Consider the following 26839-nt stretch of genomic DNA (forward strand, 5'->3'; position numbering starts at 1 on the left):
ACAGGTACCCCATTCCAAGGATAGATGAGCTAATAGATGAGCTACATGGGGCATGCTTCTTCACAAAGATAGATTTGAGATCAGGGTATCATCAAATCAATATAAGGGCAGAGGACATTGAGAAGACAAATTTTCGGTGTCACTATGGTCATTTCGAGTTTCTGGTTATGCCATTTGGGCTAACCAATGCTCCTACTACTTTTCAGAGTTACATGAATCAGGTGTTCAGGGGGCAATTGAGGAGATTCGTTTTGATTTTATTTGACGATATTTTGGTCTTTAGCAAGACATGGGAGGAACATTTGCAGCATCTTGAGGAGGTGCTATCTATTTTGGAGAGAGAGTCACTGTATGCCAAGGAGTCTAAGTGTGAGTTCGGGATGATAGAGTTTTTGTACCTTGGTCATATTATCAGTGCAAAGCGAGTTCGGGTGGATCTTGAAAAGATTAGAGCTATTGTTGATTGGCCCACGCCTACGAACCTTACTCATCGTAAGGGGTTCTTTGGTTTATGTGGTTTTTATAGGAGGTTTGTTAAGGGTTTTTCTCAGACAGCTTCTCCCTTCACAGATCTTACTAAGAAGGGGGCCTTCATGTGGATAGGGGCAGACAGAGGTGTTTTGAGCATTTCAAGCAGGTGATGTCTTCATGTCTAGTCCTAGCTCTACCAGACTTCACGAAGCCTTTTGAGCTTCATTGTGATGCATCGAGTGATGGGGTTGGAGCAGTATTGATGTAGGAGAAGCTCCCCATCGCTTTTGAGAGTAGGAAGCTCCGAGGTGTGGAGAGGATCAATTCTATTTATGATCGCGAGATGTTGGCCATCATGCATGCCTTGGCCAAATTCCGATCCTACTTGGTTGGAGGTAAGTTTGTGATCAAGACGGATCACAATAGCATAAAGTATTTCATGAGCCAGCGAGACTTGAATGATAGGCAGCCGAAGTGGGTTACTAAATTGTAGGCTTATGACTTTGACATTGAGTTTGTCAAAGGGAAGAAGAATCTAGTAGCTGATGCCTTATCCAGAAGACCTCATATTTGTGCTCTTGCAGAGATTACAGGAGATCAGAGGGATAAGATTATAGCAGAATATGTTGGAGACACTTGGGCTTCTGGTTTGATTTCAGGTACTATACAAGATGATCGCTATGAGATGATAGATGGATTGATCAGATTTCAGGACAGGGTTTATTTGATTCCGTCATCACAGTTGATAGAGGCGATACTAAGGGCATTTTATGATGTGCCTACAGCTGGGCATCCGAGGGTCTTCAAGACCTACATGCAGATCCGAGAGCGGTTCTCATGGAGAGGGCTCAAGGATGATGTTCAGAGGTATGTCAGGGAGTGTGCAGTTTGTCAGCAGAATAAGGGAGAGCACACATTTCCTACAGGTTTACTATAGCCCTTGCCCATTCCGGACAGGAAATGGGAAAGCATTTCTATGGACTTCATCACTGGTTTACCATGAGTGTAGGGAAGAGATGACATTTATGTGGTGGTAGATAGATTGATGAATTTTGCTCACTTCTTTGCTATTTCTTCTACTTACACAATAGCTCAAGTGGCAGATTTGTTCTTCAGAGAGATTTTTAGGTTGCATGGGCTACCAAGATTTATTGTTAGTGATAGGGATAGCAAGTTCATGAGCGCCTTTTGGCAGGAGTTGTTTAGGCTGTGTGGTACAGATCTTACACCTAGTACGAGCTACCATCCTCAGACAGATGGACAGACGGAGATAGTAAATAAATGGGTGGAAGGTTATTTACAGAACTATGTGACTGTGCAGTAGAGAGCTTGGGTTAGGTGGTTACACATGGGGGAGTATTGTTACAATACCACATATCACATGACCGTCAGGATGACTCCATTTATGGCATTGTATGGGTATGAAGCACCAAGCTTCATGGATTTGGCTTTGGGGGACAACAGAGTGCCCAAAGCCAAGGATATGTTGCAAGATAGTTAGGATATCTTGAGAGCGCTCAAGGAGAATATACAATAGGCTCAAAATCAACAAAAGTTGTATGCTGACCAACATAGGGTAAAGCGCAATTTCAAGGTGGGGGACATGGTGTATTTGAGGCTACAGCCATATAGGTAGTCATCGCTCAAGAGGAGCGGAGCAAAGAAGCTGAAGCCTAGATTTTATGGTCCCTACAGGATGATTCGCAGGGTGGGCGAAGTCGCCTATGAGCTTGAGCTTCCAGAGGGCAGTCGAGTACACAATGTATTTCATGTGTCTAGGCTTAAGAAAGCCATTGGTTAGAGTGTAGTACCTTTTGCAGATTTACCCCCTTTGGATGAGGAGGGGAAGCTTGTGTTAGTACCTGAGGCTATTCTGGACACTAGAGAGAGGAAACTCAGAAATAGGATAGTGAAGGAGTATTTGGTCAGATGGAGAGACCTGCCGAAGGAAGATGCTACATGGGAGAATGAGTAAGTGATACAATAGGCTGGACTGAGATTGCTTGAAGACAAGCAATTTCAAGGGGGGCGGACTGTAATGTCCCCACTTTAGCAGTTGACCAAGTGTATGTGCGTTAGCCTAGCTCTACATGGTCCCGAGGGCTAACGAAGGGTTTAAGGGGATCCTAGAGTGTTTTGGCCTAGTCATTTCGAGTTTGGGCTAAAACGGAGTTGATTTACTTAGTTTCAGGCATGCTCACTATTTTTAGTAAGTTAGCAAGACACAACGGAGGCTAGCTTTGGTAATTGGATTTGATACTCCTCGGCGATAGCTTTCCGACGAGCTATCACTCATGCTATTCGGAGTCCGATTGCTAATATATTTTAATGCCTGAAGTGTTATTAAAGTAACATTTAATTTAATTGTAAAATATTAAAGTGTTACTTTAATATTTATTTTATGGGGATGTGTGCAAATCAAAGGGGCACCCAAGGGAGACATAAGTGAATATTTTAATATGTTTTATATTGCACATCTTTTATCCCACATTGTTCAAGTGAGTTGGGTCGACCCTTGGAGAAAAATTAAAAGGAAGCTTTTGTGGCTTCACTCGGCATGTTGAATATGAGAAGAAATTGATGTGTGAGTTGCAGATCCATTCTTGGCATTAGGGGACGTCTATCCTCTCTTGTGACATTCTAGACGTCATTCCTTTGGGGTTTGGCCTTTGGAATCCATTGCTATCAGCTTCATTAGCAGGCAGATTGGGTGCATCTCCAGCTACAGGCAGATTTGGTGTTTTTGCTCATACCTTCTTCACTTCCTGTCCAATGCTTATGTCATTCTGAAGGGATGATTTTATGAAGATATTGGACTGATTGAAGACTAATCAATGCTGTAGCAGCATTGTAGCGCAGCACTATTCACGTTACTGTAGTATGACACTATTCATGCCACTGTAGCATGCCACTATTCATGCCAATGTAGCATGACACTATTCATGTTACTGTAGCAGCAAAATGGGAAGTCATTGTTGGAACATTATGTCAAAAATGCTGGAATATTTAGTGAGTTGAAAAAATCTGCTATGTATTTGATTTTATTAATTCTGGAAATAATATCATATCAGTAGTAGTTCAATCTTCATGTTGCATGTTATTATAATTTCCTTCTAGTTCATGTTATGTGATTTCAAATCTATGCAAAGACTTAAAAACAAACAAACATTTCATTTCCGAAGCCATAAGGAGGTTTAAACATTAAACGGAGAAATAAGGAGTTGGATGCAAACTGTCTGACTAAATTCCTATCAGCAGTTGGTTTAGTTTTTGGGCATTCTAGGGTGTCCATTACATAGAAGTTGTTTGATCATTATTTGTGTAGTCATGGAAAACAATAAGTTTCAAAGGCACATACTTGTGTTATGGAAGAGTCTAAAGAAACATCAAATGGGTATAGTGTAACAAGTCAAAGAGAAGATTGGCAAACACTAATTGGAGGAATTTCTTTATCTTGAGCTAGCTTCTCACTCAAATATGGTGCCTTGTGTGACTGCATCAACTTTTTTTTTGCTTATGTATTCTTTTCTCTAGATGTTGAAAGTGATGAGAAATTTGCATATTAAGAAGCCTATTTATTGTAAATAGGAAGCAATCTAATGCAAATATAAATCAGCTTGGATTGTTGCCCAAATAATTTGAGTCTAAGGATTTTGGGAATCATACCCTTAAGAGGGTCACGAGATAACTTGATGGAGATATAGGTTGACATGGACTGTTGTCAAATAATTTGTGAGATCAATAGTTTGGGAGTTTGAAAGGATGGTAATCTAAGAACTTAAGAATTCAACTTGGGATCTACACCTTAATGAGTCTTATGTGGTAGCTTGATGGAGTTCTATTTGGTCTAAAATATGTTTTCAAAGTGAAGCTTTTGAATAATATGTGGTCACATTTGGTCAGCATGTTTTTGTTGTATTTTTTGCAATGGAAAATTTAAGATGGGAGTTGGAAAATAAGATTTACATTTCTAATAAAGTCACCTTAGTGATTTAGTGTGAGTAATTACAATTTTTAGTTAGTTTTATGTTATTTGGGAGTTAGTCTTTTGTAGGGTAGTTTACGAAACTTGTACAAGAATGCAATGATTTCTAAGTATTTGCATGATATATTGTAAGTGAACCCCACGAGTAAATATTATTTACATAGACATAAACATAAAATACTCAACAAAAATTATAAGCTCCCCAATATGAATTCATCACTAAAGTTGAAACTTCTCAAGCACAAATCAACCACCAATTTCAACAATTCTCCAAGAAATGAGCTAAAGCAGTCAAAATTACTTGAAACTGAAATTCAAATAGCTAAGTTACCGGTTCCGGTTCGGATTTAGGTTTGGATTTGGGTACAGATTCGCAGATTCGGCAAAAAAAAGAAAAAATTTGGGTACGGGTACGGGTTCGTCCATACATATATATATATTTTTTAATTTTTTTTTATATATATATATGTTCAAACTTCAAACATCAAAATTATATATGTTCACAGTTCAAACATACAAATATGAAACATACAATGTAACTTTCCCATACAATGATACATAAATGATAACAGATAAATCATAAATCATAAATCCATAATTGCCAATGCCAATAAATATTCTGATATTGATATATCATAAATCATAAATGTAATATCATATTCATAATTTGCAAAAAAGATAATATTCAAGTTTCAAGTTTCAAAATATGAAAATGTCATGACACAATAAAGTATAAAGTTAAACATTCAAATTACAAGCCATCTATGGGATTTAAATTCCATATTCATCTTCATCTGAAGCATCCAACCCAAGCCCACGGTCATCAAGTGGTTCAAATTCAACATCAATTGAACCAATATCAAATAGAATGCCACTCCCACTAGCTATGTCTCTCTCAAATTCCATAACCGCCTCGTCTATAGAGACTTGGCAAAGTTGTGCAACTGTAGCATCTAAATCAGCACACTCAGGGGCTAGATACCAATTCCTTGTTACACCCTCACTATATTCAGGGTCCTTATGTGACAACAAACGAAGGTTGGAGTGTACGTAGACCAAATCCTCAACTTTCTTTGCACCCAAACGATTACGTTTGACTGAGTGGATGAAGGAGTATGTACTCCAATTCTGCTCAGCTGAAGAAGAACTTGCAACCTGTTAAAAGTTAAAACATAATTAAAAATTTATAAATTAAAATTATAAAATAAAAATATGGGGCAAGTGCAAGGTAATGAGTCACAAATTCACGGAAGTCCGCGCGTTGGAAAACGTGCTCTTATAAACGGGGGCCCGTTTTCAAAAAATGGGGGCCCATTTATGCTTCAGGCTCTCGAGCCGAAAGGTAACGGGGGTCCGAAGCAAAAAAAAATGGGCCCTCGTTTTGTTCTAAAACGGGGGCCCGCTTTTAAACAAAACGGGGGCCCGCTTTTAAACAAAACGGGGGCCCGCTTTTAAACAAAATGGGCCCCCATTTCTAAATGGCATTTTTCCTTTTTTTTCCGCAAGCCGCCCTTGTTTGAAAACGGGGGCCCGTTTTGTGGAAGTTAATTCCACAACCCGTCACTTGGCTCGGGATTAGGCCTGAGATGGGCCTGGGATGGCCACACCTGAGACATGGACCTACAAATTCAAATCTCCATGAATGAAAGCACAAATATGAACTTCAAAAATAGTTTACGCGCCTCTAATCAGAGAATTTTTATACGAAATTAAAACCCATTTCAAATTATACTGTCTAGATTCTAAATATGTAAATTTATTTAAAAATTGATTATTTTAACTATTTTTCATTTAATTTATACTAAATCGGGTCCATAAATTTGAAATATTAACTAACTTTGTTAATTTAATAACTTTTTTATTTTAAAGAATTTTGGAAAAAAAATTATATGTCATCAATCTACACAAAATTCTTTTGTATTTAAAAAATAAAAAATAAAAAATGTTAAAGTTTACATCAAATTATGTGGGTCGTACACATCAAATTTTTAAAAAGATAATTACGGCCATTAAAAAATTAATTTAAAAAAAAATATTAGAAAAAAAAATACAAAAAAATATGCTCATCAATCTTCAGTGTGTTACAAACCATTTCCAAAAACGGTTTGAGAAAATAATTTTAATTGTGTCAAAAAGTGTGGGTCATACATATGCATGGTATGGTCCTGAAACAAACATTTTTAAAACATAGTTTTCAGAACTCCATTCAAAAAGTTATTTTTTATTATGTGGGTATTAAAATAAATTACATATTTGGAAAGTACACTCAGAGGGCTATCTTTTATATTACTGACTTTTTCCAAGATTCAATCTCTAAATGTTTCAAAATTTAAGCTCAAATGAGACAAAATCTGAAAATCAGGGAAAACACTTCCACTTTTTGGCCAAAAAGTGGACTCATCTTCTTGCACTGACCCTATGATAGCATCAAATGGAATTGGAAAACTATAAAAATAAAAAATTAAAAGATACATAATTGGGAGTTAAGTTTAACTGCAAGAGGCTGCAAGTAAACAGAGCCTTGACCATGTACATACCACCACTCATCAGCATCCATCCCATATCTAGCATTAAGAGCTACAACATCATGATTTTTTGCAGATACAAATTGGCCAAACTCCCTCATGACAATATTTCTTGTCTCCTCATCTTGATATATCTTTTTAAAGGCAGCCCTATAGCCAGAAGCAACCTCTGCATCTCTATATGGTGGCACCCTCCTTGGTGTTGCAAGCATTTCTGCACTCTAAAATTTTGGCCTCAAAGCAAATGCTAAGAGATGTAAGGGGGTGGTCATCTTGTTCCAACGGTCAACAACAATTTTCTGCACAACTTTGAAAAATGTTTCCATTGGGTCATTTTCTTTTCTATTTATTACTTCTTTTTTTTTTTCAACCATGCAATCCATGCCATCATAAAGCCCAAACATGGGCGATCAGTATCAGCATACCTGATCATGCTCATGATGGGCTCAGTGAAATTCAAAACATATTCCGTATCATCCCACCATTTCTCACTAAGGATCAATGCTCTTACTTTTAGAGCTCTTTCTGTGTGGGACTGCTTCCATACACTCCACAAGCTGTTGATGACCATAGAACTCAAGGTGTCTCGCACCTTCAAAAGTCGTCTTAAGACGAGCGTGTGAGATGCAAATTGTGTTTCAGCAACCTAACATGACATAACAAAATACACAACATATATCAAATGCAAGTCTATAAAAAATACAAATTTAAAACTAAAAAATTAAAAAATTAAATTTAAAATTAGTAATTATAAATTACCTTCAACAACTCCAACTTGGAGAAGGTCCTGAAAATGGCTTGTGACATATGATGATTAGTCACAAACATTTGAATCTCCTTGCCCTGCACATACAATTTTTTCACCCAATCAATTTGTGTGCCAAGCTTTTGCATGATTAAAATGAGTGAGTGTACTGCGCATGGTGTCCAAAAGATGTGACCATATGTAGCCTCCACTATAGTCCCTACTGCCCTACAATTTTTAGCATTGTCAGTTACAACTTGGACAACATTTTGAGGCCCCACCATGTCAATGCATTCTATCAAGATATTGGCAATGAAACTTGCATCTTTCACTTGCCCCTCACAATCCACTGCTTTCAAAAACATTGCCCCTTTAGGACACACTGCTATAACATTGATCAATGGCCTATTTTCACAATCTTTCCATCCATCAGAAACAATGGTCACACCTATTTCCTGCCATGTATCTTTGATGACCTTCAATTGTGACTCTATGGATGCTTTCTCCTTTGCCAATAAGGTGGTTCTCACCTTTTCATACCCTAGACAAACATAATCAGAAGGTGTATTGCAAAGAGTATGCACCATGTCCCAAAAGTAAGGTGATCTAACAAGGTTGAAAGGAAGCCCATTGCCATAAAGGCAACGTCCAATTTTGGAATCTGCAATCTCTCTCAGTTCATTTTTGAAGGCAAAATCCAATGGGCCTCTTTTCCGTGAAGCCACAACATTCTGATTCTCTACTGCATCAACTGGCGGGTTTTGCATGAAAGGATGTGAACCAGCTAGTCTTGTGGAGCCAATGCTACTAAAAGGCCTCTTAGACATTGAGCTTGGATGGACAAGAGGATGATCGGTCTTTGTTTTGCTACTTCTCCTATCATCTTCCTCTTGTTCTCTAATATATCCCAAAACTAGAGCTTTTGACAGCCCCTTGCCATCTGATCCCTTACAAAATTTTATTCCACGCCCAAGGATGAAACAAAGGTGGCCTTTCACTCAAAAGTATGAGCTGGTATACTCAGTGCCACAATGGTTGCATTGCCAAACAAAACCCCCACCACCAGACACTGGCTTGATCATTGTTGTATAATGCCAAAGTGGTGAATCTTGATCAATTTTAAAGGGGGTATTTTCAGTTCGGACATTTGCAATTGAACTAGAGCTTGCACTTGCACTTCCAGTTCCAGCCATTATGTATGATTATATGAATAATGCACCTAAAATGAAAAGAGAACGCACAACATTATTGAAAAAAATTATTAAAATTTCGGTATTATAACCCCATACTATGCATACAAAGTGTAAAAAAATATACAAGACTTCTTTAAAAAAATTTAAAAAACTTTAAAAAACTTTTTAAAAAAATTTTAAAATTTGAAAAAAACTTGGAAAAATTCTTGAAAACTTGAAAAAAATTCAGATTCACTTACCTTTAATGGCTAAATCTTTCTTCTCCAGTGATTCCTATGCCTTTGATGCATGTCTCACACCTTCGTAGTCGTCACCTTTGAATAAAAATACAAAAACTAAGAAGCCCGATTGTAGAGAAAAAATCTTCAAAAATGCAAGTAGAATAGGTTGAATGCATGTTTTGATGCATGAAATGCATCATAGAGGGGCAGATTAGGGTTTAGATGTAAAAATAAGATTAAAAAAATTGTTTTTTAATTGTTTTTAATTGCTTTCTAACCCGTGGGCCCCGTTTTTGGGAACCCACGGCCTTGGGTTCACCCGGGTCCTCCTGGTTCGACTTGGGTCCCACCCGAGTCCTACCCAGGCAGCTGGGTTCCCTGTGGGTCCTGGCTCGGACCAAGACTGGGCACGGACCAGGACGAGGACCTAGCCAGTTTTGGCAAGAACCGGTATCACAGGTTAAAGCCAAAAATGGAAAAATAACATAAATAGATAAGTAATGCTCAAAAAAAATTCCAATGTCTATAAGAACTCCAAGATATTGTTTATCAAAAAAATATGCAAAGATTTAGACTTCAAACTAGAGTATCAAACACCTACAAGAGAATATGCAATAACCCCATCGCTTAACAAGGAAGCATAAAGGCCAAAGGCCACTAAATCGTAGAAAAAGTCACTAGAAAACAAAGACAACGATCTAAGGAAGAGATGCAATGACTATTCTATGTTTTTAATGTCAAAGACTTGGATTACATTGAAGACTTAATAAATAATAAAGAAAGAAATTCAGGAGAGAAGCAACGATCTATAATGTTGATGAATATCAACATAGCTGACTTTATGAGACAAGATAGCCAACTTGATTTGGTGGTCGACTCTATGTTTAATAATCCTCTTAAGGTGGTAGACTATGTAGTGTTCCACCAAAGGAACAGTGATGATTTACAAGGATAGCGACTAAAGGATAAGAAACAAGCAATTAATGAATAGCTTATCCTATGAGTCTGAAGTAAACAAACCTTACAACAATTACAATATATATAAAGAGCTGAGAGATGGCAGCCATTGGATGGTCTAAAGTATATACTAAGGATGATATAACATGAGCTAGCAAGTTCAATGTAGCTATGGAGGACTATCAGACCAACAAAATTGCCTGGCTTCAGCAGGTAAGAGAGATAGATGATCACTGTATGGACACTAGTTTCTGGATGAATCTCTCTCTCTTGCCTCCTCTTTTGGAGTTAATGGTTGTCTGCATAAAGTTTCAAGAATATGTTCAGACAAAGCAAACTGTAGGCCGAGATATCTGGAAACGTTATTGGGATGGTGAAAATGAATTTTTATTGTAGAAGGGGAAACTATCTACTTTGGGATGAAAAAAAGTGCAGTCCCCAAAGTTAGTTATTCCTCTCAACTACCAAAGTACATTTTCAGTTTTTGAGCTCTGTGTTGTGTACCTTTTTGGGACAGCTTTAGGGCTGGTGGTTGTTAAGTTAGTTGGGAGGGTAATTTTGATATTTACTAGGCATGGGTGCACATATTGTATGGATGAATCTGGGCCACTTGTTTAGTTAAATCTTGGCCATTCATCCAAATTTTGAAAGTCTATATAAAGGAGACTAGGTCCCTCCTATTTTTGTAATAAGTTAAAGAATTGTTGCTAAAACTCTGCCAAGATTTATATAGAATTGATGGAAAGCAAATTTGTGTCTATTTTCTTGTGAGTGCATGGTTCCCCTTCTTCAAAAACTTAAATTCTGTTATGCATTTCATTTACAAATGGTTTATTTGGGTTGATATTTGATGGGGATTTTCTATTCATACCATTAAGGATTAGTTGATTGTTAATCCCCCTGTATGGTTAGTCTGAACATTTTAAAGAGCTTAGTTTGGCTACTTAATGCTTAGTTGGATGAATGTTTTGAATTCAGCATATGTATGTAGTAGTTTGAAAATCAAGTGATCCCTTGAAGATTGCACTGGTTTTGTTTAGTTGTGTTTATCTAGCGAAGTAGAGCATGGTAATTTGAAATTTATGTCTGTTTGCCCAAATATGTTGTTTTAGTTAAAGTAGCTTAGTTTCTTTCCCTTGCTCTTTTTCTATTTATTTCATAAATTTGAAGTCGATACCCTAAAATAGCATCATGTCTAATGTAACTTTGATGAATATAAGGATTGTTAAGTTTTAAGAGTGACTTGTAGAACCTTTGAAGCCTATCCTAGCCACAGGTATAAGTCCCCTTGGAGTTACCAACAAAACACATTACTACTGAGTTGTCCTGCAGTCAAGACCTGACAATTTAAACCTTGAGGCTGTTTTCTCATGATCGTCCCTAGTAGCACTAGAAACTTCCTTATGCAAGAGAGAATGGGATTATCTCAGTAATCTAGCAGTACAATTTCCCGCATCAACACTACCTTCCTTGGCGGTACACAACATATTTAAAGTGTTGACGTTTATAGCATCGGTTAGCATTCTTCTCTAAACCGACAGTGCAAAAACTAAATGTCTAATTGGCCTTTCGACCTTAGACATTTCAAGAGATCGATTTAATTCTCTCTTGCCAATTTTATATTTAATATTATAACTAACTGCAACCCCGCCATGCTTAGTGAAAGGTCGGGTTAATCATAACTTAACCAATGATTAAGAAGTGTCTCTTAGCATTAATCGGTTCTTAATAAAGACGTGTTGATAGAGAGCCGACTTTCCAAGAAGACGTGTTGGTTGGCACCACCTTGTGTATGGGTATATAGAATCATTCCTTCTCTCCTTCAAGGCATAAAATTAACACACAAGCAGATCGTATCGCTTCTACAGTTTGTATTCTTCTACAGTAGATCGACATCTCTCCTTCACATTCAGGAAGATTGTACAGATATCATCTTCTTCAAGATTGGGTTCTATCTCCAGCAGTTTGATATCTCCTACAGCTAATTGTGATTCTGATATAAGGCAGATCGAACCTATATTTATTGCTTGATTCTAGAGTGAACCTTCTTGTTGTATAGCTTCAAAGTGTGAAGCATTTGTAAAGACATTTTGTTAATACATTACAAGACATTTGTTGCTGGTTTTTTACACCTTCAGGAGGAAGGGTTTCCCAAGGTACATCCTGTGTTATTGTGCTTGAATTATTGCTTATCTAATCTGATCACTAAATTTAACATAAAGGACCCGACAATTGCCGAGAGGTACACAACTGTCAACCAACCTACACATGAACTACCCTTGAGTGACAACCTACTTAATACAAACAATTAATACATTGGCAAATAACAAATATTATCAAACATAAAATAGGCATTTTATGCCGAGTACACTTGTCCTTACCCAGCTGTTGGAAAAAGACATTTTTTATCATATTATCCTTTCTTTTTTTGCCTTATTATTCTATTGCAAGTTGATCTAATTAGGCTATCAAAGTGTGACTTCTTTTCTCTTTATTTGGCATCCAACATGAACCTGAAAAGAACCATATGTCTTTCCATTGCTGCAATATTGATTTTTATGTTGTTATTGTAAACCATAAGTTCCTTTGTAAACCATAAGTTCCTTTGTAAACCATAAAAATATAGATACTTCTACTCTCTTAACCCTGTAGGTAGAAACACTGAAAGATGTTGGTTTCGTATAGTATAATGCGGTTTGTCTCAGTGATTTAGCTGATCATGTGTGATAATTTTCTCCCTACATCAGGTTTACTTTAAGAAATCAGTCTATTTGTTCTTGTGAATGTAATGAATCTACAGGGACTGTAACTACACTAGCTGATTTATCAGTAAGCAAAATTGGTCATGATAAATAAAGGATAAAATGAAAGAAAAAATAAAACAATTGGCATAATGAAACATTAGCTTACAAGTACTGCAATTCACTCAATTCTGCAACATATGAAGGGATTTCGCCAGAAATCTCGTTGTTTCTCAGAACTCTGCAAAACACATATTATATTATAATATTCTATATAATATACAAATAACAAAACAAACAATGTTCCATTTAGGTGAAAGTTATTTTACTTACAGTTCAGTTAATTTCTTCAAGCCTTGTAAGAATGTCAACGATGTGATGCCTGAAGTTAAGTCACTTATTCTTCTGCTAGAACAAAAATGCACAAAATGGCTCAAAAACTGGAGTTATGACTCCACATTTACTTCTTTGCATTTGAATATCAATTAAAGAAAGACAAGATGATCACAAACACCAAAAATTAAATGAATCGACACATACAGAGTTGTCAAAGAGGTTAACTTGGAGAAGCTTGAAGGAATTGGACCCTTAAGAGCTGTTCCTTGAAGTCTCCTGCATAACTAATTGGTCAACATATATACCCAAATCTATAGAATAGAAAAATATTGAACATTAAATAGTACGCAAGAGGAGAGAAAATTTCAAGACCAATAGTATACCCTGGTTAGAAATTCACAAATGAAGGTGAATAGTTTCTTTTATGTCCTCTTGTATGAAAACTTAATTTCAAAATGCAGTCCTCAATGTAATGAAGCATGCAAATTTCTCATTCATTATATTACTACCTCAGAAACAGGAAATCAATCTACAATCTAGTTCTCCCATAAACTAAAGTTTCTAAGTTATATGGGTAATAGAAATTTTAGCTAGGCCGTCACAAGATGCAGATAAAATGTTGGGTGTACTAACAAGTCACCATTTTGAATTACCAGTACTTCTGTACCAATTTGTTTCTAATCAATGTAAGAAGTAGATAACTTTAAAGTCCCTTGGGTTAGATTCAAGAATCGTCATCAAGAAACCTTGTCTTCAAGCAGTCATAGGGTATGCTTGCACAAGGATAAGTCATATTAAGAATAATAGGGGTTCAGATTGTGGCATATTCACAAGTAAAACAAAGAAATGGTATTTTAATGTTTTTGCACCCTCTGCCAGTTTTACATTACAGGAATTGCTTAATTAGAGTGTACACCAGAACTATCTCTAACAAATGCTTATAATTTTTCACATCAAAGAACTAGCATCCACAATCATACACAAACAAATATATATTTACACCTTTCTCTTCTTATGTATCATTTTATATATGTATCATACAATGGCAATTTCTCTTGCAAGATTTGGGCTATAGCTTTTGTCCTCTTGCAATAGAGGTTAAGATCAATTTGATGTGATATTGTAATTAAAACCAAAGTACTATAAACACACACACACATGCAAGCACACACATCTATTAAATGAAGGTATCTACCAATGAGTGTATAGTAGACTTCAAATCAACTTAAAACCATAAATTCTAAATTGTGCAGAAAAAGCATCTTACAATTCAATTAGATCAACCCAGTTTCCAATGAAATCGGGTATTGCACCTGTGAATAGATTATCAGATGCCCATCTGCAAGCCAAAAAAACAATAAGATTGTCTACACTCCCAACAGGTGGAACATATAATGAAGTCTGTAAATCTAAGATGAAGAATACAAGATGTGAATCATAGCAGAAACTCACACTTTCTTCAATTTTCGTAGATTTCCGAATGTGCTTGGAATCTCTCCACTTACACCGGAACTATCAATATACCTGTCAAGTCAATAAGAATATTGATTACTCTTGTAATTGAGCAACATCTGCCATTTGATCGAGAAATTCCTGCTAGAATATGATAGGAAAAATGTACTAGTAATTAATGATAAAATGAAATTTTCCTTATAAGATGTGAGCAAGTAAATCTTGTCATCAATCAGCATTCAATATTGAGCACACATTTAAAATGGAAAACTTAGGGACTTCCTGCATAACTGTGCACTGTATCTCAATAGTCAAAAATTAATTTCCTCCATATGTGTGCACTATACCTCAATAGTAAAAAATACACATTTTTTTATAGTAAAAACATTTGACATCCAGCATTGTTTCCAACCTTCCACTTGGACATGAATATATATAACTATATGGATTTCAAAAATATATGTGAACCAAACAAAAACTGCCTGCCCTTTGTATCATCGTCCTCCATCTCCATAGTATTTTTTGAACTGAAATGTTAGACAAAGCTTATCGAGAATAACAAATGTTATTATTTAATTTGATTGGATAGAAAAAATTACTAAATAAAGAGCTTGAGAAGATATTAGAGAAGAAACAGCATTGCATTGAAATAATTTTTCTTTCTACCAATCACTTCCTGAGAAACAATATTAGAACACTGTATAAGTTATTTATTACTCATGTGGCTAGGTGGCGCTATATATTTTTATAATTGCCAGATGAAAGATGTGATCTTGAACTACAAACTGAACAACAGCCTCCATGTATATCGTAGGTTTCTTAGCTAGAATGAACAATAATTACAGAATAATGTAGCTTAATAAATAAGCAATAACATAATAATTGGAATGAAAATTCTATTCATATGAAAACAATTTAGAATAGATGACAGTCTGAAATCCATGGAGATGCACACGAAAGCAATGTGTAATAGATAACAATTAGAAATTCATATAGAATGTATGTGAAGTTCCCTGTATCTTTTCAACTCTTGATCATAAATATACGTGAGTTGCATGGCTATGACAGCTGAACTAACCATTGCCAACAACTCAATCAACTTAAATAGGAATTAATAGTAGACCAACCATTGCTTGACATAAAACCTAACTTAGGAAGAAAAAATATTTTCCAAACACAAACAAATTTTTGTTTTCCTAACACCAGTTTATAGATGACTATATCTGACTTGATAGTTATTGTCACTTCGCTACAAGATTGCTGCCTAAGTACAAAAATAGGATTCCCAATAAAAATAACGTTTACATTCAAGAAGATACTTGCAGGTGAGAAGGAAAAATACCTTTACGGAACTCTTTAAGTGACTTGCAAGTATCGAGGTGCTCCATCTAGTCCAATCATTTAGTGTAAATTTCTGATTCTACGTAGGACCTAGCAAAACCCTCCACCAAAGCCTTTAGTCTCTTGAGCTTTGCTTGCAGACTCTCCACCTCACTTCACTTGTGTTTCAAGTCTTCTTCCTTATGTATCCCTGCTGCATTTACTCATAATGGCTCTTATAATCCTCTTGATTCTTTGGTGTTGTGCCAATTCAATCTCGCTCCACAACTATTAACTCTTGGAGTTCACACTCTTTCTGTTGTTTCTCAAGATTTTCTAGTTGCCTCTAACAAGGCATAGTCTTCAGCATTCTTTATTTTCGCCTTTTAGACCATAGACCCTAACCATTGTCACTCATTCAATAATACCTCTTTCTCTTTCTTTCTATTTTTATCACTACAAGGAGCCACTTGTTGTCCTCATTTTTGGATTTTCAAAAATGTGACAACCCCTACAATTTTTTGTTTAAAATGTGTCGTTTTTGTCTCCAATGCACCTTTTACAAGGTGCAAAACTCACATTTGTTAGTGTCAAATCATCATGGGGTGTCTTTGCCTTCGTTGTCCAGGTTTTGGTAAGTTTTGGCCTTCATTTTCCTCTAGACTACGAGTGGGAAATTTTCCTTCTTTTGCAAGTTAAGAGACCTTTGTGTTTTTAAGTTGTAGGGGTTTTTTCAAACAATTACAAGTGAAAGTTTATAAAATATGTGTAACTTGTAATTTTCTTTTTCTTTTCCATTTTCCCCTTTTTTCTTTTAAGTTTTTTTGTAGGACCTTTTTGGTTAAACTACAAGTAAATTTAAAAATACAAGTTTATGTGAACTTGTAAGTTCTTTAAAAAGTTCTCACTTTCTTTTTTTTAAACTTGTAATCGAAATTTTAAAACCCAATTTCAAGTGTTTAAGTGTTTTTTGTGTTTTATGTGCTCTTGCTTCTTTAAAACCCAATTTTGGAAGATTTAAGGAAAGTGATTTTTAATAAAACTTGTAATAGGGTTTTGATAACCCAATTGCATCTCTTTTTGCTCCAATTTATTGTGCCCATTGCCTGTGATCTAATTCAAGAAACCAGACAACGCTTTTTTTTCCTTCAAGGGCATCGATTTGCGTTGGTTTGTAGCTTGAATCTTGTGGTGCTTTGCAACTTGAATCCGATTCCTATGGGAGTGGCGCCTTGAATACATGCCAAACGTAGGGATTTTCTTCTCCTATTTGCGTTGTTTTGGCTCCATATTTCTAGTGCTTTGACCACATATTTTGCCTTTGTGTGATACGTTTTGCATCCAACCTTCAATGTGAAGAGTGTTTGGCATCAAATGTGACTCTTCTTCCAAGCCTTTTTTTTGTGTTCCAAGTTGAATGCAAAACCGTTTTACTTGCTGCAAGGAAAATCAACGTGGTGGCTTCTTCATCTATTTATAGAGCATTTCGATTCATCCCAAGCTCGTTTATTCTTGTCTAGGGCATTTGATATAAGCAAGATTTGGGGTTTCTATATGATCTTCCCAAGTTGTTTTTGTAGTACCCCTATCGTAATCGATCTCTAACCTTGGTTTTATCTTGATTAGTTTATCGTAATATTATGTTATAGTCAGATGTTGATTTTACGCATAGCTATTGATGTGGTTCTCACACTAGTTTTATGCTAGTTGTTTAGTGTTTTTATTTCGTGGTATTACATCGAGCTGACGCTTTCATTAAATTCTATATATGTATGCATGTATGATCTTTGGTTGCAGGAGATTTCAGGTACGAAGTCGCATGAGTGCGAGGTTCGCCTTCACCTGGATGTGCAGGTTTGAATGTACCTCTGTTAATCCTTAGAGTTGGATTAGGTGGTCATAAGACCCTAGTCGACCTTAGTCGTGCTCCAGTGAGCATCGCCGGTCGTCGTCGGTAATCCCCTTCTTGTTTGGGTTGCGAGTCGTCTGTTTGGTTGACTTTCTCGTTTTGCGTGCTTGGTGTGTTTGGTTAAATTGATTAATTAGTCCTTAGTAATTATCTTGATTAAATATGCGTTTGTGCATTGATGATTAATGGATTAAATTAATCTGGTTTCCGTTATGTGATTTTCGTTGATATTGGGTTGCTCGTTTTAAATTGGGAGTGAATTCGATCAAATAACTGATTTTGAATATTAAATGCATTTATATATGCTGTTAAAAAGGAAAGCTTTGTATTTTATTGCGATAAACTTAACTGTATCCTGTTGGCTTTTGAGATTAGAAAGATTATATTTGATTAAATGAAAGAAATCGATTTTTGGATTTGGAATAGCAAGTTAATTAGTTGCTAAAGTTAGAAATGGATTAAATTTGAGTATTATTTTTAAATAAAAATTTTTATTCCCAAAAATGGAATTTTTGTGGTCAACTCTTCCATATAACCCAATTTGGGGGAAAATTGAAAGACATGGACATTTTTGGAGGATTTTGGTTGGAAAAGATTTTGGGAGATGAAATTGGAGGATTTTTGGATGGAGAAGGAAGGATTTGGGCAGCTGGAGATTGGGATTCTTCAGCCGATCTTGCCAGGAATGCGAGATCAGGTAGGATCAAACTCTCAATGTTAGTTTTTGGTTTGAAATGGAAATGTGTATTTTCCTCATTGCTGTTGGGTGTTGGGAAAACCCCTTTGTGTTTGGAGAGAATGTTAATCACCAAAAAAAATGGGATACCAAAACAAATTTCTTTGGAACCGGAATTTATGCATATCGAAATATTAATTCGAAGGGTTTCTTTGTTTAACGTTTTATGTGTTTAAAAAAAAAAAAAAAAAAAGAGAACTGTGTGTTTAAAATATTATGGATTATATCTAACTGGGCTTTTTGTTCAAACCCGGTCTGTGCGTTTTAAACCAAGTTAGCAATTTTCGGACTGGGCGTTTTTTTTTATTTATTTCAGACTGGGCGTTTTTATGTGTTCTAACTGTGGGTATGGGGTCGGAGGGTGGGGAGCGGAGCTCCACCCGCTCCTCCCCCCTTCCCCCGCGCGTTTCCCCCAGCTTGCTCCCCCGCACGCCCTTCCCTTTTGCTTGCAACCGCGTGGCCTGCGGCTCACGGCGGTGGCCGCAGGGCGCCGCGGCACCTGCGGGCACCACCGTGAGCGCCGCCCGTGGTGCTTTTTCGGCACTGCGGCTAGGGCACGGCCCAGCCCTCGCCTTGTTCATTTTTGTTAAATGCGTGTTTTGTTTAAAAACATCGTTGTTAAACGTTTTTTTTTATGTATTTTTTTTATAAAAAAAATAAAAAAATGCATATGTTATTTAAATATTATTTTAATGCTTAGTCTTAATTAGATCTTAATTTTGATTAAGAAGGCAATACCTTGATATATGTTAATTTGGATATTAATTAATTCTATAATGGAATTTATAAGTTAATTACTATTCAAATTCATTTTGTGGATTATGCACTTCCCTAATTAAGTTTTAAAACTGTTGAGTTTCGCAATTGAATATTGTTGCTTATATTCTGATCGATCTTGGATTAATGAATCTAGATCTTGATCGTTGAAATACGATGTAATTACTGCTTGATGATGTTAAATTTTATCGTAGAACAGATCATTTGAGTAATTGTAAAGTAGTGAAGTATTTATCGTTGGGCATTAGAAATTTAACGATATGCATTGGGAATGACTATCTCCATTTAGATTCTCTTTCTACATTTTTATTCTGTAATCCGTATTATGTAACTGGAATTGAAAATATGAATCTGTAGAGATTGATTTTGAATCAGTATGTCTATGACGTTTTGATTGGAGATTAAATACCTTGTTTAATTGATTAATGGTTGTCTGAATTCTATTAATATGAATTGGTTTAAAAAAAAAAAAAAAAACTCGTTATGACTTTATATGTCTGTTCTATGCTTTGAAACTTAGAGAGTTATAAAACCAAGAACAACTTATCCCTTGATGAGGTAGATAACTGTAAGCTGATTTAGATCTTGTAGAAAACTTGATCGACTTGTAATGATTAAATCAATTTGAGGAATATTGTCTTTTCTGATTATTGCCTTGCGAGTTTAATTTCTGTATTCGCCTTTAATTATGAAATGGCATGTTTTGCTTTGATCAGTAGGACCCTGTCGTATGGATGATTTGGTGTTCCTGTTTCAGTCCTCGATTCCGAGTTGACTGTTGTATTGTGGTAGTGTCGTTTTGATCATATCCTCTTTGTGTGAGTCGAATGATGATTCATGGTTGACCTTAATTTGTCAGGTCTCTAGTTAGAGTACCGTCAGTAAGTGTTCATCTTTGAGTCGTGTTTGACCAGATGATTGTCTCTCCCTTCTTGAACTCCGTTCGTCTGCCCATGTGTATTCCTTGGTTTGAGTTCGTCTGAGTATAGTCTAGTGTCGTATGGGAAAGTGGCTTTCGATTGGAGGCCGCGCCCAAAGTGGCTGCTGGGTAACCCGTCGAAAGTGAGTCTAATAAGTGATAACCTAAGTAGATTAGAAAATAATCTCTAAATAAGATAATGTGCCTCACACATGAGACGAGTGCTATCATAGATTCGACATGCTGTGAGAAGGCCTGAAATGGCAAACCATCTTCCTTGTCTTCACGAGAGGATGTGTGGGTCCACATGAGGCTTGGATGGGCCGGAAGTTCGGATTAGGTTGCCAGGGTGACCCAGTGTATGGGGCCGGAACCTATGAAGACTTGCCATGGTATCCATACCAGGTCGTGTGATGACACTTGTCCCTACGTTCGCTAGTGTGTTGTTGTTTGTCCTGTTAGGAGTACTTTTGTGAGTCGTCCTTTCGTCTCTGCCCTTGTGAGTGTCGGTTTCATGTTAGACCTTGGGTGGTGATGGCTCAGTTTGATGGATGCTCTCATGGACCTCTTGTTTTAGCTTTGATTATGTTCAGCTGGATCCTGTTCTCTTCAGGGATCGGTTATGTATTAATTGACCGATGTGGTCGCTTGTATATTGTTTATGTTTTGCCTTGATGGCTGGATTATATGGTGTAACCTCTTGTATTCTTAACCTTTATTATTTATCAGAGGGGTCTTGCAGTTGCGCAGACCCGGAGATGTAGCCCTTTAGGGGTGAACTCCGAGATCATTATGGTGTTATGTGATGTATTCTCTTATGTTTCCTTTATTCAGCTTTATCATGTATGTTTAGCTTATGTTAAAATGGTTAAGTGGATAAATGGAATTAACTTAAATGCTTATATTCAGCTCTTCGTGAATGCCATGTTGATTGAATGCATAAGTGGTTTAGATGAGATGTGCCGTAGATGCATGTAGGTAATCGTCCTTTAAAATGCAATAAGTTGGATTATGAAAGAATGTATCTTAGAGTAATGGAAATACTCAGTTGTTGTTAAGGAATTTAAATATGCTTGGAAAGATCTCTTTTGTTATGATGAAATCCTAGTGTATTAGAATGTTAGATGTATGACTTGTTAATTTTAAATGAAAAGATTGAATGAGGATTATGAATGGATCTTAATGATGAATCCTTGCTTGTGATTTATATTTCCGTCTTTTGAAAGAAATTATCCTGATTATGAATTATCTCGTTGTTAAGATAATTAGCTTATTGGATTAATCGTGTGAGTTAAATGGATTGTGAAATTTAAGTAATCTCGTTGGGAAACTCTCTAGGAGTTAGTTGATGTCTTCCACTATGTAATCTGAATCTTTGATATCTTGTTGCATCTTATGTGTTGTAACTTTAAAAAAAATAAAAATTTTGCACTCTATTCTTGTGTTATGGCTTAATCCCTTCGGGGTTTCCTGGCGGGGCATTACAGTTTTTCTCTTTGAATACAACTTGTGAATTTGCAATGTTTTTCCCATTGTATTTCAAGTTAAATTTGTCTCTCATACCAATCATGGTCTATCAGAGATGTCTATGTGCATTCCCAATAAGACAAGCTTGTGTTCTTCCCTTCAAGTAAATTTGCATTTTACTTGTAATTGGGATTTTGAAACCCGATTATAAGTGCAAGTTGTAATGTTCTCTTACTTGCAATCAGCCTTCCAGAACCCGAAATTGGTGCAAAATGCACTAAAAAACACTTGAAAATGAGTCTTAAAGGTCCAATTACAAGTGCAAACTTGTAGTTACCCATTACACATATGAAGTTGCATGTTTGTTCTCCACAATTGCAAGTTAATGCTCTTGTTTTTCCACACATATAATGTAGTCAGACTTCTAGAACCCGAAATTCACTTGTGAACCCATTTCTACATGAATTTATCCCTTCCCATGTCAGTCTTGTTTGCACACACGACCTACCAAATCAATAAATTAAGGCATGGGCCTTATTTCGCAAGTAGATTCCAAGATTGGAGAAAGAACAACAACATGAAGGGGCCACACAAGGAGATAGATAAGTGATATGAATGATTGAGAGCATAGAATGCTTTCAAGACAGATATAGGCTTTTTACTTCAGCTTTGCAAAGAACTTCCCTCCTAAAAAGCCAGTACTACCCCAAGCAAGAAGATAAGATTGGAGTTCGTTGGTCATGGACACAAAGATCATTAAAGATGCAAATTCCCATTTCGGTTTGAGATGTCTTCACCAATCTTGAATACTTCAAGTTCTAGCATCCTAAAACAGTATGAAGATTTTCAAAACAGAGGATGATGTAATTAGAGTCATGTCTTCGTACACATAGAATAGTTTCAATTGTGTATTTGTAATTTGTTTTGACAAGTTACATGTAAAAACAAGTTTTGTAATTGCAAGTGTCACTTTCACTTGGACTTTTGTAAAATGTAATTACATGTAAGGCAACTACAAGTTGAGTTAGATTAGGACTGTAGTTGAAATAAGTCATGGTGGTTGAGAGAAATTCTCAAGTTAGTTAGGATCCTCCCACCTTTTTCTCAAGGCTCCTCTCCTATAAATACTTGAGGGGGTCTATTGTAATCCATATCTTTTGGCAATGCAACAAAACTCTATCAGTTTGTATGTACACAGACTTTGAGCTTAGTTGTAAATCAGATTGCAATCAATTAAAAGAGGCAAATTGCTTTCAAATTTTGTGTTGATTCAAGGTGTTATGTGACGACATTTTCTGGAGATTGATTGTGAGTTTTGAGGTGTTATACAAGAGGGATTCGAGCTCAATTTTGCAGACTTTGAGCTGCTTATTGTGTTTGGAGTTTTAGATTGGTTTTTAGATTTGATACTACAGACTTTGAGCTGCTTGTCACATTTGAAACTATTGTATGACACTCAAGCAAAGGGGTAACTTGTAGACTTTGTGCTGCTTTTATTTTCTATGTTTGTGCATAAGAGGTGCATCATGTAGTTAGACTTTGAGCTGCTACATACTGTGCTTAATTACCAAAAAATCATCTAAAAAGGTTGATAGGAGAGTAGATAGTTGAATACTTTGAGCTTTCTTTCCATTTTCCCGTCCTGGAAAAGCAATGGAGGACTTTGTGCCTTTAAGGGAAACTTTGCTTCTTTATTTAGTTTACATTATTAATCATTTGTGCTTTCAGCTGTGATTCTTTTATGAAAGAAGAGAAAAGAATAAGAATCTTCTTTAAAAAAAGAGAACAAGACAGAGTTTCACCTAGATTTAGAATAGATTTAGAGTTAGAGTTTATTTTTGAATTGTTGAAGTAGAAAGCAAAGGCGGAACCTTCCCTAAATTAGGAGAGTTTTATACTCACACACTATGGCTGAAACTACAATTTTGCACATCTTTCTAGGTGTACAAAATTTTCAACCAACACCACTAACCCTCTCGCCATGCACTCAAATTTTGTGAGAGTAAAATCCACACATCAAATTCAAGCGAGTATGATACTATGCAAATATCTCTTCAACATTTCAAGGTTGTACAAACAAACCTATGCTATCCATGTTAAGGTAGTGCAGCCGATGTATGGATGAACACGTTTGTCAATGAGGTAAGGGGAGCCAAAGATTCCAAGAATAGGATGAAGTATGACTTCCTAGTTTGCTTTGCCAAATAGGCTATGGAAATTAGCTCTTTTTTTTTATGGCAAGTAGGCAATGCATGCTCATATATTCCTTCAGCCTGATTGTTTTCTGCTTCCTCTCATGTTAACATATTCCATTTACTTATTTTCTCAAGTAAAGCACAGCCATGTGTTATTATTGAGAAAAATCATTCAACGTATTATGTGGGTAGTGCCTAATACCACGAGCAATATAAATATGAGGGTAATAAGCATCCTCTAACTCCTTGCCCTCTACCTCTTGCCTCATGGATCCACTCACCACCCCATCTTTGTCCTCACCCTCCGTGTGCCCATATCAGACATCTAGATCATCATCACCCACATGCTCCCAATAAACACATGTTCCATGTATTATGATAGGCCTATGATTCTAGATCAACGTGAGATTCAAATATGAACAGTTCCTATTGCTTCCTATACATCTATCTCAACTTTATGTCTTCATTCTTTCCTTCAAAAATTCTAAAAATCCTCCCAAAAAGTGTCTTGAAGGATAGTTAGAGAGGTTAAACTTGAATGAGCCATCATAGTTATTGTTGGAAAATATGCACAAAAAGGAATAATAAAAGAAATTTTATTTTAGCAAAGAACATGAGTGTGCCATTGCCAATTTAGTAGGTAAACTAAACAAGCACTTGAAATTATAAGGATGAAGTAATCACAACCAACTGAAATAGTGAAGGTACATCCATATGGGGAGATCCACTAACTAACCTGGCAACAAAGTAGCTGTAACTTACGCAAGAAATATCAAAAACAACAACAAAAACATATAGTTGTCCCTTGAGGAGAGAGATTCTTCAATAGATCCTTGTTCATTGGCGAGGAGGTTTTATTCATAGTCATGGATGGAGTTCTCATTTGCAAACACACATCTAAAGCCTCTTCCTCATTTAATCACATCTCCTCCTTTGACTATGGATTATCTAGTTATGCTAGCATTTTAATTTGCTCCTTTCAATGTGACGCAAAATAGAATAGTGTGTACAATAGAGCCATTCTTTGAATTAGAAATAAATACTCCTTATAAACAAAAACTTACCTAAAACCCTACTCTAAACATAATGTCTTACTATTTATAATTTGTACAACCATCATGTTTTCTAAGGTGTTTCATGCGTAGTGAAAAAAACAAAAGGTGTGTCTTTAGGTATGGAACAAAAAACCGTAGCTATCATTTTGGTTTTCAGGCTAGGACACAAAGTAACTTAGCACAGTTGCTGAAGGTGAGAGCTTTTTATGTTTTTTGAGTAAACAAAATAAATAGCTATTAGACACTCACTTTTTTTCACTACAAGTATATATTGAAAAGATGTGAGTGAAACACAAGGATTGAATAGGATTAAACATAGAGATGGAAACTTCGGTAAATTGAATTAATGAATCATGTACAAAACTATATTCTCTAGCTTCAATTAAACCTATAATATAAATATTTCAAACTTGCTAAATTCAATTTAATTTGCCTCAACATGTTATAAGATAAACATGACAGTTGCATTAAAAGATACAACAATCAACTTAACACCAATTGCAATACGAATTGTTTGGTATAGATTAAGAAATATTCAACTCAAAAGAAATATAGAATGAAACATATTAACAACAATCTAGAAGCAAGATAGGCATTATTTAATTATATCGAATAATATTGAATCATTAAACCAAGTGCATTCCTAGTCCCATACATGATCATCTTAGCTGAGGCCAAAGAATTTCGAACTGAAGCAGCAACGATGATTTGATTGCTAGGTTATTTGAAAAGAATATTGAACATGGAAGGGCACTACTAGCCCAAAGTTGCAATGGTGGAAAAGCTAAATAGAAGAAAGAGCATGTGGATGAAGAAAAATGCCAAGTGGATGAGTAAATGGGGAATTAGCATGCAAGAGTTCCAAAATGCAAATGCAAAAATCAAAAGGTATGGAGAAATTCAAAGTATTGTTGTGGAAAAAACAACTTAGTGAAAAAGAGAATATTATGTCAAGCAATTCAATCTTGCATGTGACTATGAGCAAAAGCACTATATAGAAGTGGATGTAAAAAAGAATAATAGCCCAGCTAAGAACTAGTACACACCATCTTAGGTATGAAATAGGGAAGTGAGAAAAATCAAAAGAGGAGTGGGATGATAGGGTTTGTCATCTTTGCACAACAGGATTAGTGGAAATAGAATGACATTACATCATGGAGTGTATGGCAGATGAGGACATATGAATTGATTATGCTAATAATTTAAAAATGTCATTATACAATGAAAATTCATATATTATGTTCAAAAATATAAATTATAAGAACAGTGATACTCAGAATTGCCCCCAAAAAAGAATATTTAGATATCTCATATTCATAATTTGCAAAAATGAAAATACTCAAGTTTCAAAAATGTCATTACACTGAAAATTCAAATTATAATTGATATTTAATATTCATATTCTTCTTCATTAGAAGCATCAAAGTCAGTATCAACATTTGGCTCAATTTCATTTGAACCGCAATCAATTGGATAGCCACTCCCACTAGCTTTGCCAAGTGCAGAAGCTGGTTCAATTTCATTTTTCAAACATTTGACAAAATGTCAAATCATTAACAACACAAGGAAAGTGATTTCACAAAACATAAACAAACAACTCCTACATAAATGTAAATCAATTGAAATCAATCTCATTAATGCTGATATATAAAGTTCACTAACCCTGTGTTCACAGGTATAGCTCACAAAATGCAACTGAAATGATATTTAATTGCTTGCTTGCTGGCATATTCTGATATAAGATTTTGTCACAAAGTTATGAAGAGTGAAGCTATGAGGTTTTAGTGTATAAAACTATGCTTGGTTATGGCCCTTGGTACTTCCTGGGTGCTTGG

General features: G+C 35.8%; 1 protein-coding gene across 1 annotated transcript in view; it reads right to left on the minus strand.

The window, feature by feature from the left end:
• The window catches only part of LOC131077903 (probable LRR receptor-like serine/threonine-protein kinase At1g56140), a 127703-nt gene that overhangs the window by 71624 nt on the left and 29240 nt on the right, over positions 1–26839 (minus strand). Inside the window, exons 7-11 of the mRNA XM_058015496.2 lie at positions 14627–14698; positions 14442–14513; positions 13379–13450; positions 13172–13243; positions 13008–13079 (exon numbers count right to left, since the gene is read on the minus strand). Coding sequence (XP_057871479.2) covers positions 13008–13079; positions 13172–13243; positions 13379–13450; positions 14442–14513; positions 14627–14698 — 360 coding nt within the window. The remainder of the gene's footprint in view (positions 1–13007; positions 13080–13171; positions 13244–13378; positions 13451–14441; positions 14514–14626; positions 14699–26839) is intronic.

This window comes from Cryptomeria japonica, chromosome 11 (genome assembly GCF_030272615.1).
Source record: "Cryptomeria japonica chromosome 11, Sugi_1.0, whole genome shotgun sequence".
Taxonomy (NCBI): Eukaryota; Viridiplantae; Streptophyta; class Pinopsida; order Cupressales; family Cupressaceae; genus Cryptomeria; species Cryptomeria japonica.